General features: G+C 53.7%; 1 protein-coding gene across 1 annotated transcript in view; it reads left to right on the top strand.

Annotated features, from left to right (window-relative positions):
• The window catches only part of ARRDC1 (arrestin domain containing 1), a 41,218-nt gene extending 26,099 nt beyond the window's left edge, over nt 1–15,119 (top strand). The window contains exons 3-8 of the mRNA XM_052815280.1: nt 6,672–6,722; nt 7,288–7,442; nt 7,946–8,128; nt 8,507–8,683; nt 8,867–9,278; nt 10,238–15,119. Coding sequence (XP_052671240.1) covers nt 6,672–6,722; nt 7,288–7,442; nt 7,946–8,128; nt 8,507–8,683; nt 8,867–9,278; nt 10,238–10,302 — 1,043 coding nt within the window. The 3' untranslated portion in view covers nt 10,303–15,119. The remainder of the gene's footprint in view (nt 1–6,671; nt 6,723–7,287; nt 7,443–7,945; nt 8,129–8,506; nt 8,684–8,866; nt 9,279–10,237) is intronic.
• Nucleotides 15,120–16,309: the final 1,190 nt, after the last annotated feature.

Genomic DNA, 16,309 nt, shown 5'->3' with positions numbered 1-16,309 from the left:
TGTACTCCAAAGGCACAGCTTGTTCCCGCTCTAGCATCCGTGTGTGCAGCAGGAGGGAGCAGAGCCACTGCCATCTGCTTGGCAGGTACTGGCCGGGAGAGCCTGAGGTTGGGGCAGGAGCCCTGTTTTGGCCGCTCCCCAGCTCCTGCATCTGGGGTGCAGGGACACCTTCCAGGCTCCTCGTTGTGGCTACGGAGCAAATAGCATCCTCCTCTTCGGGGGATGGAGGGAGCGATACACAGAATATTCATCTTCTTCGCCCTAGTCTAGCCATGGATGAAGCCTGGCAAGACAGAGGTGTATTGTACTGCGCACTGCGGTTGCCTGGCCCTGCAGCCTGCTGTGTGCTCAGACGTCTGGGCTGTCTCTCCCAACGCACCAGAGCGTGAGATTTCAGAGAGGTGAGTAATAAGGCTTGGCTGAGTCTGTCGTGTTTGTGCCTCAGTGACCAAGGCATCTCCTAACCCTCTTCTGGCTTTTCTCCAATGCCTTCCCCCACTGGCACCAACCTGGAGGTCCTGGCTTTGTTGTGGTGGCGGTCAGCCTGGTGGAGAGATGGCTGTGACCGCCTGTGGCTTCCAGCTCCCCAGGGATGGAGACACTGGGGCTGGGGGAGCCAACCTGGGAGGAGGCGGTTGGCGGATGTTCCTGCGGTGGCATTGGTTTGAACGTGCAGCCGAGGCAGATCTGGCCCCACCGGTACTGTAAGACTGGCCTGTTTGCATGGGCCACTGACTGAGAAAGCTGCAGAACAGCCCTGGGAAGCCCAGGCGGCACGCAGCAGGTAGGGCTCAGTGTCCTTGTTCGTGTGTGGCTGGTTCCTCCTGAACCCCAGCCCTGCCCTGCTCTCTTGCTGTAGCAGAGGCTGCCAGAAGACCTTTCCCAGCCCTCCGCTGGCTGCTGGCAGGGCAGGGTGTGGGCAGGCAGCTTCCCCTCAGTCTCAGAGGGACGATGGCTTTGAAGCACTGGTGACTTCCTCTGGCTGCTGGCTCCGCCTGGGCAGGGGTCTGGCAGCACCGGCCAGGTGCTCAGAAGAGTCCAAACCCTTTCAGCACCTGAGCTGTGGCTGAGTAAGCTCCACTTGGATCATTTGTTTAACAGTGTAAATACAGACGTGTGGTCATTTCACCCACACGCGGTTACGATGGTGTCATGTTTTCCCATGCGGTTGTGCAGCGGCATGCTGGTTTGCAGTGAGTGTGGGGAAACCTTTGTGGATCAAAGCAGAGCTGTCTGCGGGGAGAGGACGGTGCATCCAGTGGCTGGGAGGGCTCAGGGGCACGGTCAGCTCAAGCTTTGCATGGGAACCCCATACAACCCTGGGGAAAACCCATTAATTTCTGTCCCTCCGCTGCACTTCAGTGTGACCACAGATGGCCCGAGTGCTGTGGGACGGTGCTGCAGCACCAAGGTCTGTGTCATGCAGGGCTGGGCTCGGGACTGTGCTCCCTGTCGCTGGTGATGCTGTGCAGGCTCTGATCACACAGGGGAGCCCCACCTGGGCCTGGCTGCATCACCAGGTTACCTCCCCAGGGACCTGGCAGAGGACTCCGCATCAGCCCTCTGGATCAAGGTGTTTTCTTTCTGCACTTGATGAGTCCTCCCAGGCTTCCTCCCCATCGGCTGGTACAAGCGAACAACCCCCCATCCCAGTGTGGAGCGGAGGGGAGCGGCTGAGCTGTGAAGGGGAGAGTCCATTTGCTTCCAGACAAATTTCAACTGGATTCAGGGAAATCTCCAAGGTTACTCTCCGCTTTGCACTGTAAGATGGCTCTTCTGCACTGTTCGCATGTTGTTGCTGCTCCTGCTGTCTGGGTTTGTTTTTTTTCTAGGCTGTCTGGGGCAGCAGCTCCTTTCCCTCCAGGAATTTTTAGGGAGGATGTTTCCAAAGGCTGTGCGGGGGCGGCTGATCTCTGCTGGCTCGGCTCCCACTAGGAGGAAAGGCTGCTGCAGGTATGGCCCCACAGCAGAACCCTGCTAATCCAGCTGCCTCTGCTGCCTAATGACTTTCTCAAGGTATTTTTAGCTGCACGTAAACTTCAGGAAAAGCTTTTTTGTGGCCGAGCACACTGTGGCCTTTGTTCAGACTGCTGGGAATGGGGAGGTAATGGCTTGGTGCGGCTGCGGTGGCTTGCATAGCCCTTTCCCCTTGCAGTGTGTCTGCAAGCTGCTCAGGAGCGTTGCAGCCTGCTGCGTGGGGCTGTTGGAGACCCCCTGAGCAATGCTGAAATCCTGCTGACCTACTCTCGCCTGTGCACAGTCTGCAGCTTGCTTTGGCAAAGCTTCTGGTTCAGGAGCAGCTCGGAAAGGAGCTTTCAGAAAGGGCTGCTCCTCCTGGGTTTCTGCATGTTGGGGTGGCTGTCAGAGGAAACCATCTCGTCTCTGCCTGCTGCCAACGACTGTCTCTGTTGCAGTCAACTTGCAAGTGAAATTAGCACACTAAATGCCTTGGATCTTTACTTGAAGCTCTCAGGGCTGGGGGGCCAGGGGCAATGAGTGGCTTCCCATGAGCTTTGTGTCCCCTTTGCTGCTTGGATGCTGGAGTTGCACAGCAGATGCAGCTGGGCAGGTGGAACAGCTCTGCATGCTGTGTACGATGCTGCATCTTCCCTGCCGTGATCTGGGGATCTATCCAAGGCACGTGTGAGGCTAGCGGAGCACGCGTTGCCCTGTCCTGCCGTCGTGGTGGCTGTGTGGGATGGGTGAGCACTGCAAGTGTCTCTCGGAGGGAGCTGAGGTGGCTTTTGCTGCTGTTTTCCGTGCGAGAGGTGCCTGGGTGTTGGCGCAAGATCAGACTGTGCCCTGCCCATGCTCACGGGGTGGCTGGGACAAGGGAAGTTGCAGATTTTCCCCTTTATAGCAAAACTTGTCAGCATTTGGAAATGGAAGCTCAGCCTTTAGGAGCAGAGTTGCCAGCTGGAGAATTTAAAAGTAGTTGCCACCTCCCTTCCCACTGTAAGGGGGGCTTTGCTCAGGACTTGCCAACTTTCCACCTGCCAAAGGCACCAGACAGGTGGCAAAAGACCAAAATGGCTTTGTAATCCCAGGCAAGTTGGACGTGGAGCCTCCACTGTGTTCGTGCCAGAGGAGCTTCTACCAGGAGAGGCAAGCAGGAGCCTGGGGAGCAAGTCAGTGTGGGGTTACTGCTAAATATCTGCCTCTCCTCCTGCCCGCAGCAGGAGGCAGGCAGGACCCAAGCTTGCCTGTGGTCTCTGCTGCCTCGTTGCTCTGCCAGGTGCTCTGGATTGTGCTCATGCTTTCACAGGAGTCTTCCGTCTTGGTCAGGATCATCTGTTTTTCTTCATCTTATTTTTATTAACCCATGTCTCTGAAATAGCTCTGGCACTGAACTCCAACACCACTTCTGCTTTCTGTGCCAGCGGGCTTCGTGAAATGCCCACTCCGGGCTGCCGAGGGTGCCTGCAGCCGGGATTGGGGGTCCCCAGCCAGATGCAGGGCTGAGGGTGCTGCTGCCTGTCGTAGCCCCTCCACCAGCAACCTGCCCAAACAGCTTCTGTGTTTGCAGTAGGGGCAAGAAATGCAGGTGTTCAGCTGGAAGATGGGGCTCTGTGAGCAGCCAGCTGTTCATTAGCTGTGCTAGCAAATGAAGCTGCATGCGGTGGCATCTGCACCTGTGGGTAGGACCTGGGTGCTTGGTCCAGCCTGCTGGAAAATTCCCTGTACATGGAGGATCTCAGGGCTGGCATAAAGATGCTTCTCTCCCTTTGGGGGAAGGACAGTGTGGGCTGGAAGGAGCAAGTCTGAAAACAAGACCCACTGCTAATTGCCTGCAGCATCTCTCTGCTTAATGGAGTGGAGAATAGAGCTCGCTGCATTTCCCTGGCTTCCTGCTCGGTGCAGAGCTGAGGTCTGGGCTCTCCTGGCTGTGAGCCAAGCACTGCCACGATGCCCTTGGTCCGTGTGAGCTGCAGCGGGGCACGACTTCAGTCTGGGGTAGCTGGTCTTGGAAGTCATCACTGTGAAGGGCAGGAACGGCCTTTTCCAGCCCTTGTGGGCAGCTTGTTGCAGGCAGGAGCTGCAGGAGGGATTTGCAGGCTGCTCCCTGCCCCAGGTGGGGTCACAGCAAGTCTGAGTATGCTGTGAGCCCACAGGTCTCTGGGTGCTCGGGCTTGGTCTGAGCTATCAGGGTGGTGTACACTGACCTGTGGGCAGTTCTCTTCTGGTGACTTACTGGGAGGTGGGACTACCCATGTGGAAACTGCATCAGTGCCACCAAGTCATGCGATGGCTCTGACAGCTGAATGACATCCTCTGCGAGTGATGCTGGCCATGTGCATTGCTGGGAGAGTGTATTGCCTTGCTTGGTGCTGCTGTTGGGAGCAACCTTCAGGACCCCTGGTTTTCTGCAGGGGGATAGAAACTGTGAACATGAAGTGCTCGCAGGTTCACTTCCAGCCTGGCTTCCTGTTGGTGCACGTGAGCTGGGCAGGAGCTTGACCGAAATGACTTACTGATCATGCCGCCTGTAATGCAGAGGAGAGACTTGCACTTTGTGGAGTCTGTGAGCTCTTCCTAAGAGTCCCGGAAAGGTTGTGAAGTTTCATGCTTCTAGTGGGAGACTTGAAATCACTGCCTGCCTGTTCATCTGGGGCTCTGCAGGTCAGACAGCTGGAAAGTCTCCAGGTCTTGGTGGAAACTCAGTGGCCACTACCCTCTGGGACTCCCATCTCCCTTCCTTCTGCATTGCAGTAACAGGATTTGCTCCCTCTCCCTTTCAGCTGGAGCAAGTCCCCTTACTGCAATGCAGAAGCTGCATGGGAGAGTTGATGTATTCCAGTTCATCAATTTGCTTTCCAAAAGTAAGGATAATGGGTATAAGATCAACATTGAATGGTGCCCAATAAAAGGCAGAAACCCTTGGAGCAGCAAACAAGCACTGGGTTAGTTGAGTCATTCATATTAACCAGGCTTTGCCCCGTAACCAACAAGAAAAGGCACCTGCTACATCTCAAGCTACTGCCATTAACCGAGTGAGGCTTCCCAAGAAGGGAATAGGAGAAGCTGCCCGACATGTACCTGTTCCTGGCCCAGCTCTGCAAGGCATCAGGCCTGGCAGCGAAGGCAGTGACTGGCTTTGTGCCTCCACCTGGTGACAAGACCGGGTGTTGCATTTTAGCCTACATAATTCGGTTTTATTTGGGGGACGGGCAGGGAAATCACTGGGGAGGTGTTCTGGGTAGGGTGATGGGAATGAGCAAATCTTGCTACTCTTTTTAAGGACAAAGTGTATAAATAGACACCTCTTAGTTTTCTCCTGGCTTGCCTTTGTAGTGATACGTTATGGGATGCTTGTCATATTTATTCTGCCTGCCTTTGCACTGCAGGCGGGATGGACGCTAACTGGGGTGTCCTTAGGTCCCTGTGGGGTGGTTGAGCGAGCGGAGGGGCAGAGGTGCAGTTTTTCATAACGTGAAGGGTGCACCGAGTCAAACGCCAACCTCCCCTGCCTCCTACCTGGATCGCAGTGTTAGTGGGGGGGATTTACCCTTCTCTCTTCCCCACCTCCCCCTGTCACGTAATCCACTTAATCCCCTGACAATAGGACTCTATTACTGTCAGCTCTGCGGAGCCAATATTGCTAATGGGCAAGCTGTCTTCTCCGTCTTGCATCAACAAAAGAACTAGCCAAATCTAGAGTCTTCGTACCTTCAGCAATGATCCTACAAAGCAGAATAAACACAGCTTGATTTAATAGGTATACAGGTCTCCTCTTAGCACTGCCACTTTAAAAACAAAACCTCTCATGTTTACACGTATTTAATAAATGTGGATTAACTTTACTGCTTTTCTTACCGAAGGCAACTTTGGTAGCTGCCTATTTTACTGGATCACACTGCGGGTCCAGTTCAGCCATCGCGCTGCCCTGGGAGGGAATCCGGAATCTGGATGGGAGTGCTGGAGGGTGGATGGGGTTGGGGAGTCTGAGTCTGTAGCTGTTGTTTTAGCTGTGCGCTGAGTCTTGGCTCTGCTCTGTGCCCTCAAGGCCACCAGTGCAGAGCGGGATATGGCTGAAGGTTTTAACGTTGTGGAAATCTTTTCCTCAGCTCCTGTTGTCTAAGCAGCCAGGCTGAGGTATTGCAGGTCCCTTCTTGGCACCGGGGGGTGGATTTAGGCCTGGGAGATGGACCTCTGGTTCTAGCTCCTGAACACTGTGCAGTCTGCGTGGAGCTTGGTGTGCAGCTAAGGCTATAGCAGCTTGATGCCCACTAGACCTTACCATCCTCAGACAGTGCCTGTGCTTTCTTGCCTTCCCTGACTGGCTGTAGCCTACTTAAGGAAAGATAAACACACGGCATCCCTTCTCCGTGCCCTGTGTCAGTAGTCTGGGGCTAACCACTTGCTATGGCACTGGGATCCCTTAAACCCTGCCCCAAACTGCCTTATTTCCAGGGTATCTTAACATAGAACCAGTCATGGGGAATGGAGACATTTCCTGGCCCTAGAAGAGGTGGGTGGCAGCAGATGTTCCTGTTGACTCAAGCACTGCTCATTGGATCTGGAGTTGTCCAGTGGGCTGTAGGCAGCTGAACAAGTTGTGTGATGTTCCCCAGGTGGTAGCCTCCCTCTCCAGAAGATCATGCTCCCTAGAAGATCACACCATTCCAAGGCAACGGCCTGTCCCACTTACCTTTTACTCTTGTTTCCTGCAGGGGTCCTGACAGCTGGAGAGCACAACTTCCCCTTCCAGTTCCTGCTGCCAGGTATGATGCAGATAAATGGCTAAAGGCACTTCCATGTAAGCCTTGGCTTTTGCAGCCTCTCGAGCTGTGCTGAGCAGGACTTGGGCTGGATGGCAGAGGCAGGCTGGCATCTTGGCCCGGAGACGCTCTAGGGAGTGTAAGGTCAGCCACAGACAGCAGAGAAGCTTAGACAAGCAGGTACCTTCTGCGCTGGTGCAAAGCCAGGTCTGAACTGTCGCTGATGCCTCTCCAGGCATGATCCTGCGAGCTCTCTGGGCATGCGCAGGGGTCCTGGCCTGTGACTAGGCAGTTGTCCCGCACACAGTGTGCTCAGAGAGAAGATCACTGCTCTTGCACCTGTGGCTGCAGAGGATCCCTTCTGTAAGGAGCTGGCAGCAAGGTCTCAAGTGACCTAAGTGTTCAGCCCCAGGTCTTTTTTGGGGGAATCCCCATGTGCTCTCTCTCTCAGGTACTTGCAGAAGTCCTCAGGTAAAGAGGAAAGCTGTTTAAAGGGATTATACTTCCAGTTCAGAAACACTTGGCCTGACTCAGCCTTATGATCATTTTCTTTCTCTCTTGATTCCAGCCTCTGCTCCTACATCATTTGAAGGCCCTTTTGGCAAGGTCCTCCATCAGGTGAAAGCTGTGATAGACACACCTCGCTTCTCCAAGGACTACAAGTGCAACAAGATCTTCTACATTCTCTGCCCTCTCAACTTGAACGACATCCCTGACATTGAGGTAAGAGCAAGGAGCGGTGTGGCTGGGAAGTGCCAAGGCTTCAGCACTTGTCCTTGTCCTGCGTGCTGTCTGGGGAATAATTGTGTGGTTGGAGAACTCTCTGACTGCATGCCCTGACTGTGCAAGAGCAGGACAAGGACTCCTGATCTGTCCTGCCTTGCCATCAGTCCCTGTTCCAGGTGATTTTTGACTCTTCTGCATGTTGCTTTGAAAGATGTAGGTGAATTTTCAGCATGTAGAGAGAGGTGTTGGCCAATACCACCAGATGCTTGTAGAGACCTGGATTTGGGGAACTTGCTTTGGAGGGAAGAGCAACTAATAGGACAGCAAAACTGGGGGGATGGAGAAGTGAGACCTGTTGTCTGGGTAGTGCTGTGTTGCTGGTTCTTTGCATCCTCTTAGACCAGATATTTCTACTTGCTTGTTTTGAATCTCTTGAGTGTTTTCCTGGAGGCTCTCTGACTCTCTTGAGCGAACCTCTCTGTCTCTCTGCTGTCCTGCAGCAGCCCAACACTATGTCAATCACCAAGAAGTTCAACTACAAGCTTGTGAAAAGTGGCAACATTATCTTGACTGCCACCTCGGATCTGAAAGGGTACATCGTGGGGCAAGCAATCCAGCTCCGCACGGACATAGAGAACAAATCGGGCCGGGACACCGGGGCTGTGGTAGCCAGTCTGCTCCAGGTAGGCATCCAAAAGGGTGATTCTTCGGCTTGTACTGGTACTCCACCCCCCTGAGGCCTCTGTGAAACTGGGGCAGTTCTCACCATTGTGCATCTCGCTGTGTGTGGCTGGGAGGTGGCAGTGAAGAGTCCAGACCTCTGGCTAATGCTGTTTCTCTCTACCTTCCTGGGGAAAGAGGTGGTAGAACTTGTCTTGCTTATACCAACTCAGTCTATCATATAATAATGGGTATTTCTGCTCTGTAATATGCACGTTACGTTTGTGCTTGTGCTTCTTTGACAAAGCAGTTGGGTGGTTTTGTGTCCTGACTTACGTTTGTGGGAGACAGGAGACCACCTGCAATCTTTCTGCTAGCTGTATTTTCTTCTGTCTGTACAGAAAGTGGCTTATAAATCCAAGCGCTGGATTTATGACCTGAGGACCATTGCGGAGGTGGAAGGCTCAGGAGTGAAAGCCTGGAAACACGCAGAATGGAAGGAGCAGATCCTCGTTCCGGCACTGCCCCAGTCTATTCTGCAGGGCTGTAGCCTCATACATATTGACTACTACATCCAAGTGAGTACCTTGATGCTCTTGGGGAGCAGCAGTGGGCTGTGCTGCAACTTCTATGCTCCCTTCTGGGTTGAGCTCAATTGCCGAACTCTGTAGCTGTGTGGTGCGGGTGGCCCTCGCATCAGGTGAACCTTCCCAGTGCAATGTATAATGAAGAGGATGCCACTATTTTTCCTTCTCTTCCAGGTTTCCCTCAAGTCGCCAGAGGTTTCAGTTACTCTCCCCATTTATATTGGTAACATTGCTGTGAACAGGGTGCCTCTGAGCCCCTCCCGGTCCATCCAGCACATACCGTCTGCAGTGGTACCCAGTGCCCCCCCGGAGGAAGAGGAGGCTGCCAGTGGTTATCACCCGATGGACAATGTCTCGATCCCCACCAAAAGCCATTCCCAGCAGCAGCCATTTAGCTATGCCCCAGGACTGAGCTTCCAGGAGATAAGGGTGGACTCGGAGCAGACAGGCTCCCCAAACCATCCCACGCTCTGCCTGTCGACGGGAGCCACTGTCCCTTACTATGCTGAGGGGAACGTGGTGCCCGTCCCCACGGCCAGCTCTCTCATTTTGCCTCCGGAGTACAGCACGTGGGGCTACCCATACGGTGAGCAGCCCCTTCCTGAGATCTAAACGGGCTGGCAGTGTGGTGGTAGATGTTTCCTACCACAAGAGTCTCTTCACTAGCTGTGAGTTGGGTGGGAGTATAGGGATGCCAGCCTGCCAGGGGCTGATGTCAGAGAGGATCATGAGATCTCTCTGCCTGCTTTAGCCTCCAGAGGAGTCCCCTCTTACAGCTGTAAAAGCCGGCTGTCCATTCCCACGTCTACACCTGTGCCTGCCCTGGGCTCGTCGTGAGAGGATCTCCCTGTTCTTAATGAGCTTTCAGCCTCCCACTGATAGAAAAACTTCTTGGCTTGTGGTGAGGCTGGTGGGAGCAGAGCCAGGGAAATGATGTAACTGAAATCTTCTGTCTGACTTGGAGTGGGCCTGCAGCTGGTCTGAAGACGCAGGCTGTGGGGGTGGGAGCTGAGAGACTGTCCAGGGTGGAAAAACTTGGGGAAATCCCAGCCTGCTGGATTCCGGGGGCCATGCTTGTCCCAGGCGGCTGGCGTGGCAGAGACCAGTGGTGTCCGTTAGCACAGACAGACTGTTAGCACGGTCCTACCCAAATAAACCCGTTTGTTAGCACTGGGGTAACGAGACACTTGATGTGTTGCTTCAGCCCTGGCTAGGGCACATGGAGCATGGGTTACCTGTGATCTGGAGGTATTGGAGTACATGAGAATGCTTGTGAAAGAAGGAGAAGAACAGAACAGGACTTCGAGGTGCTGATTTTAACCATCAGGACAGGGGTGGGACTGGCTGGCTCAAATTCTGTGTGCACACACAAACCCCATATATTTCAGCAGGGCAGGTTATAGGGTCCTGGAGAGAGAGTGCCTGCATGCATGATGTGTACATGTTGGCAGTTTGCTTTACTCTGCACCAAGTTACATAGACTGGGGTGAAGGGAACCTCCCAAACACCCACTATAACTGCTCTTGCTCTTTCTTTCCCCCACAGAGGCGCCTCCATCCTATGAGCAGAGCTGCAGCAGTGCCAACTCCAGCATCAGCAATGGCAACTAGCCTCCCCTGCTTTGAGTCCCGCTGGCGCTGCCCACCCCCAGGCGCCACGGTTCACCTGCCTACTGCGAAGTCTGGTACAGCACAAGGCGTCTTTTTATCTCTCTGGCTGCTTGGTGGGGTAAATGGCACATCCCAGCCTGGGCTTTTTAAGTCTCTTTCTAGGTGTGGGGAGAAAACAAAAAGGGCAGCCAGAGCAGCTTGCGTGTGTGTGTAGGAGAGGTCTGGGAAACTGAACTGTCTCCTTCTGCTGCACCGAGTGCTGGAGAACCGGTTTTGCCCCAGGGATGCCCTCTGCAGCAGCCTGTGTTTAAAGTACTGTAGTCAACACTAACTGCTTTACTATCAAAGCACCTGCGATGCCTTATCTGAAATGCTCCTGACTTGGCATGTCTCCACTGTAGGTGAAGGCTGGGCTGCGTGGACGTTTTCTTCTCTTTTAGGGGCCATGTGCTCTCCAGAAATGGTTTTGACAGCCCTTCCTCCTTGTTCTCATAGGTCCTAAGGGTAGCTGAAACAGGAGGTTTCTTGGAGTAAGCAGGTTTGGAAGGTCAGGGACTCTTAAAAAGCCAAAAGCACAAGCCCTCGCTATACTTGTGTTGTGGGGTGAGTGACCGGCAGCCTTTGGTCCCCTCGCAGTGGGCTGCACCACTGCCTGCATGCAGCGAGAGGAGAGCAGGCTCTGGCAGCAAGGAGCTTGCTGGGGCACTTGCTCATAACCCAAGAGGCCCTGGTGAGCTGTGGAGGGAGAGCCTGGTGTTACCACGGGGTGCCCACCAGCCAGCTTCTGGCCTTTTTCAGCAAGGGTGACTTTTCTCTGAAAAGCCCTGTAGGAGAGAGTCCGTCCTTGCTTGCTGCTAGACTGCAGCACCCAGGACGAGCAGCGCTAGTCAGTCTGCGAGTGGGGGGGACCAGATCCCCCGTGTCCCATCTCCCACCCCTGCAGGGTGCTCTCTCCATCTCAGCTGCCACTGCCTTCGGCAGGCCAGAATTACATGACAATCAAGTTACAAAAGTCTGTCGGATGCTACCTCTGAGTCTGCCCAAGGACCCTGTCCATGGAAGCCCTTCCTTCTGGGATGACACTCCCTCGAGGCTCAGCCTGGGGTCTCTCGCAGGAGCAGTCAACGCTGCCAAGCCAGTGTGTGAGGGTGCTTGGCCTGGGGACTGTTATCTCTGTGAGCTGGTACTGGTTTACCGCTTGTCTCCTGAGCCGCCTCTCGAGCCACAGCAGGATGTGAAAATGAGTGAGTGGGAACACAAAGTGCTACACCTCATTTGCAGCCTCCGCTGGACCTGGCAGGTTGGGGGAAGAAGCTGGTGGATGTAAAACAACGCTTTTCTTTTGCACTTTTCCCCCCCACTTGTTTAGCTTTTTTAGTATTGACTGCCCAAGCTGAGGAAACCACAAACCAGATACTTAAGAGCCGCTGGCATCCAGCCACGGCTGAAACTGTGGACTGCAGAACTTTGGCACCTCTGAGAATTGGCCTCCATGCTGCCTCACGCTGGGCAGGCAATATTTAACAAACTTGTTAGGAGCACTACAGCCTCTGCCTCCTCATTTTAGCCTGCCTCTGCACACCCCTGGCAGGCAGCTAGGGACACACCCTGCTTTGCACTCTTTCTTTGCAAATGCTTTTTATCTTATTTTATTTTTTTTTAAGCGTTGAACTGCTTTAAGTATAGTGTAGAGAAGGTGCCATTCTGAGCAGTGCTGGCACAACGTGCACCAATGTAGATAGAATGATTGTCATTGTTCCTGAATATATATATATATATATATGAGATGAAGTTTTGTTTTTAATGATTGAATTCAGAAATACAAATTTTAATGCTGTATTTAATAAATTATTCTAAGAGAAATGCTGTGCTTTTTTATCCATTTCTGATGCTTATCCATGTGCCTGTTCATGCCAAATCCAGGAATGCACCTTGCTGACTTCTTACAAAATGAAGCAAGTTTTTTGCTCTCACCAGGAAGGATGGTGACTTCTGCCAAGGCAGCTCGGGGGCAACAAGCATGGTGCAGCCTGACTGTGGTGCTGGGCTCATAGTTCCAGATGGTTGGAGGGAGTTTGGCACCATGTGGGCTCAGCTCTGGAGAGAGCAGCCACTGCACTGCTGCTTCCCCGGCCCTGGGTCCCGAAGCCATGGTTTGTCCAAGTGGCCCATGGGTCTTGGGCAGTGCTCTCTGCTGTCTGACTGGAGAGGTGGGCTGGTGGGGAGGAAGGGGAGAGTGGAATCTCCCTTCAGGAGAAGAGAGATGGAACAGCCAAGGTCTGGCTGGAAGGGCTGGAGACCACCAGCCCATGCCCTCTCCTAAAGAGCTATTTGGAATAAACTTACTAAAAATGGAAGAAGGCTCCTCCCCACACCCACAGTTTGGTGATACCATGTCTGAAGCATGTAGGTGTTGCCTAAATGTTGTCATTGTGAGTAGCCTTAGGTGTGATCTGTGTCTCAGACATGAGGATCGTTCTTCACCCTCTGCTCAACTTATGCTTCTGTCCAGCTTTTATTATTCAAGACTCTCTCCTTTGCCTGGTGGTCTGTGCCTGCCATGAAAAGTATCCTTGATATGCAGGGGGTCAAAGGCAGGTGCTTGTTTGTTCGTAACAGTATGTCTCTTCCGCGGTGCTCTTCCTCCCAGTTAGTTGAACCTGCTTTGCCTGGCTCAGCATGTAGCTCCTGTGGCCTTCCTTGCTGTTGGCAATACCTATCCCTTCTTTCAGCCCTCAACCCAAATCCCTTCCACACCTCTGGAAAAATTCCTATGAGCTGTCAATCCTTCTGGAAGTGCTGGGTTGGGCTACAGGCTCCTGACCCAGCTGGGGTCTGGGAGAGGCAGCCTGGGCTGGGACTGGATTCCCGGTTCCTTGTTCTCCATTCCTGAAGCTGAGCTGCTGGTGACATGTCCAGCTCATGTTCCTTGGCTGGAAAACTGGAATGCTGTTTGGTTACTGTGGCCAGAGCCCCTGGGATGCCCTTCTATACCCCCAGCCAGTGTCTGTCCTCCTCGTTTAAACTTTACAGCTGGGAATGCACTGTTCATGGTGGAGGCTGTGGAGAGGAGAGGCCAGCTGTATCTCACACAGTTCCTGTGTTGTGCCCTATGTCTCTGCAACTGCTTCTGTGCACCTGAGCTTGCTCTCCCAGATTGTATTTGCTAGAGACTGGTCCTTCACCTCTTGCTGTACATGGTGTCCCCTTTGCAAAGCAAGGAGCAAATGGGCACACTCTTCTTCACTGGTGAGGAGTGTCCAGCTCCGCTGGCTGCTGTGGAGGGAGCAGGAAGGAGCTGGAGCTAGACCTCATGGTGGTCCTTGTTCTTTTGGATGCTAGGGCTGGGCACACACAGGTCCTGCAGAGAGAGGCCTTGCTCAGACCTGTGAGGCAGCTCCGGCCAGGATGCAGCAGGGCATCACCCTAAGTTTGTCTCTGAGCAACCTCACTGTTGTGCAAGCAGACAGAAATAACTGGCAAAGCACTGTGGTTTTCAACGTTCCTGCCCAGCTTTGCCTGTTCCCCAGCGCTGCGGCAGGGAATCGAAGCCTGATGCAAAAAGCCTTCCTTGTTCATGATTCACAGACCCCTTTGAAACGGTCCAGGACTGCAGGATGGAGGAGTTAGTCCAGCTCTTCTTAAACCTACCCGCAGCTGTAGCCTCAGGGTGCTATGGCAGCAAGGTCCTCAGGGTATACGAGTACCTTGGATGAGCATGATGGGGCTAAAACCAATGTTTGGGTCTGAGTATGGTCCCCTCTGGAGAGGGCGAGTGGACAAGCCCTCTGTCCTCTGCCTCGCTGCTGTCTCTTCTCTGCAGCAGCCTCTCTGGCTTCAACCGCTTTAAGTCCTGGGGAGCTCCTGTAGGCCCTGGGTTATCCCTCTCTCCTCTTTCTGAACTCTGGAAAAAAGAGGAAAAAAGCCCATTTTTTCCAAACCCAGCTCTGGGTAAAAAACTTCAGTGCACAGGAATTCATTCAAATTCCTGGCTCAAATTTTTTACGCAATTGGTTTTGGTTTTGTTTAAAATGGGGAGGGGAAGTGGTGGAGCATGAGTGAAGCTTGTGAACTAATTGTTTCCAAACTCAGCATTCAATGGAAAATACCAAAATTATCTTCCGTTTTTTTTTTTCCCTGCTGCTTCTTTTTTGTCCTTCATGGCTTTGTCCTTGTCCCGCTCTCCACATGTGCCACCTCCGTATTTTTGGCTTTTTCAGTGTTGTTTGTGTCCTACTAAGCTGCTTTGGCACCTGTTGTCCCACTGCCTGCAGGAGATGGGGAAAGAGGAGACAGGGGATGCAAAGGCTCTTCTTTTTGTTGGACGGTGATTCTTTTTTAGTTTTCCACTGAACTTCCAGTAGTTTTGTAAAAGTTAAGTATTTTCTCCTAGGAAGTTTTCCTGTTGAGCCAGCACAAGAGAGGAGATAAAGGGTGTTCTGGGGTCCATTGGGTTTTTATGCTGTATTTTAAAATCTTTCCAACTATCTGCAACAGGAATGTCCCATCCTTCCTCCCCAAGAGAGGCTGGTGGGGTAAAGCCCTCAAAACTTGTGCCCTTTCTTGTACCAATACTCGTGGCTGTAATTCTTTATTCCTGTGGTTCTCTTTACAGATTTTGGGGTTTTATACAGCAACATTTGTGATGGCTCTGTACAACCTAAGACTTCTGTGCAATTTATTACTGGGTTTTAAAATGTAAACTATCAATTTTACATGTTTACCATGGCTTCTGGGGAGTATTTTTGTCCTGGGTTTTAAACCACCAAATGTAAAGAACTGAAAAACGTAAATAAAGATCTCCTTTTTTAAGATCACCTGTGCTTTTGCTCGGGGTAGATGTGTGATGAGAGCCGTCTGTGTGCCGAGACATCTGTGCTCCGAGACCTGCTGGGACGGCCTGGCAGAGCTGGCGAGAAGTGGCTCCTGGCTTTCAGAGGAGGCATCCGCGTCTACAGCTGAAGCTCAAAAGCCGATTTCTAGCTTTTGCACGCTAAAGCAAAGCCACGTCTCCTCCAACGTAGTGGGGGCACCGTTGGGGTGGGAAAACACAGGCGGGGTGATCTAAACTGTCCCTTGCTCCCACGATGGAGAAAGGTCCAGCTGGAAGGACTCGGACTCCCAGCCGGAGGAAGCACTGGGCCGGTGGGGTTGTTCTCTTCCTGCCGGCAGGAATCCCAGGATGTGGAGGTCCGTCCCTGCTCGCCCCGCTCGGTGCGGGAGAGGGCGATGTCAGCCCGGCTGGAGGGCCGGAGCCGGAGCCGCCATGGCGAAGCTCTTTGCTGGCCCCACGCTGCCTGGGGCTGAGCCCCTGCCCCGGGCTCCGCGGCTCGTCTCTGGGGCTCGCAGCAGCTGCTTCAGGAAAATGGGGAGTTCGTGGCAAAACAGAGCTCGTCCTCGCCCCTCTCACGTTAATTAGCACGTGAGGCTACACCGGTGGAGCTGCAGGGTTTGAGGTGGGACGAGAGCCGTGGCAGGCGACCATGGGCTGCGAGGGCTCTAGGGGTTCCCGGTTGTTCCTGCTTCTTGCGGGAGCCTCTGCCCTTCCTGATGGCCCAGGGAGGTTTGTCCCAGTGGCTGCAGCGTCCCCGGCTCCAGCTGGGAAAGACGGAGCCCCAGCAAATGGAAGGGGAGAAGTGCCACCAGACCCACAGGCCTGATCGGCCGTCCTGCCCTACCACCCTCCCTCTTGCCCCCGTCCCGAAGGCGCGAGGGCCCCTGCGGGTGCTGGGACCTGGGTGCGCGGTGGTTTGTAGGAGCAGGGATGAAGGCGGGCGATTCCGTCCTTCCACGTCAAGTTGAGCATCCCCAGTGCAGGATGGTGGTGACGTTCCAGGGCGACGCTGGTCCTCGCTGGAGCAGAGGCTTTCCTGACGCGCCGTTTCGAGGTGCTGGTGGTTTTAGTTTGTGCGGGGAACGGTCGCTCCATCCTGGGGGGGGAGCCAAGGGGGAAGGACACCCGTCGCTGCCAGCACCATCCTCAGCTGGCTCAGCTCCTTCCCCTGCC

Source organism: Harpia harpyja, chromosome 19, assembly GCF_026419915.1.
Source record: "Harpia harpyja isolate bHarHar1 chromosome 19, bHarHar1 primary haplotype, whole genome shotgun sequence".
NCBI lineage: Eukaryota > Metazoa > Chordata > Aves > Accipitriformes > Accipitridae > Harpia > Harpia harpyja.
This window is presented reverse-complemented; position numbering and strand designations above follow the sequence as displayed.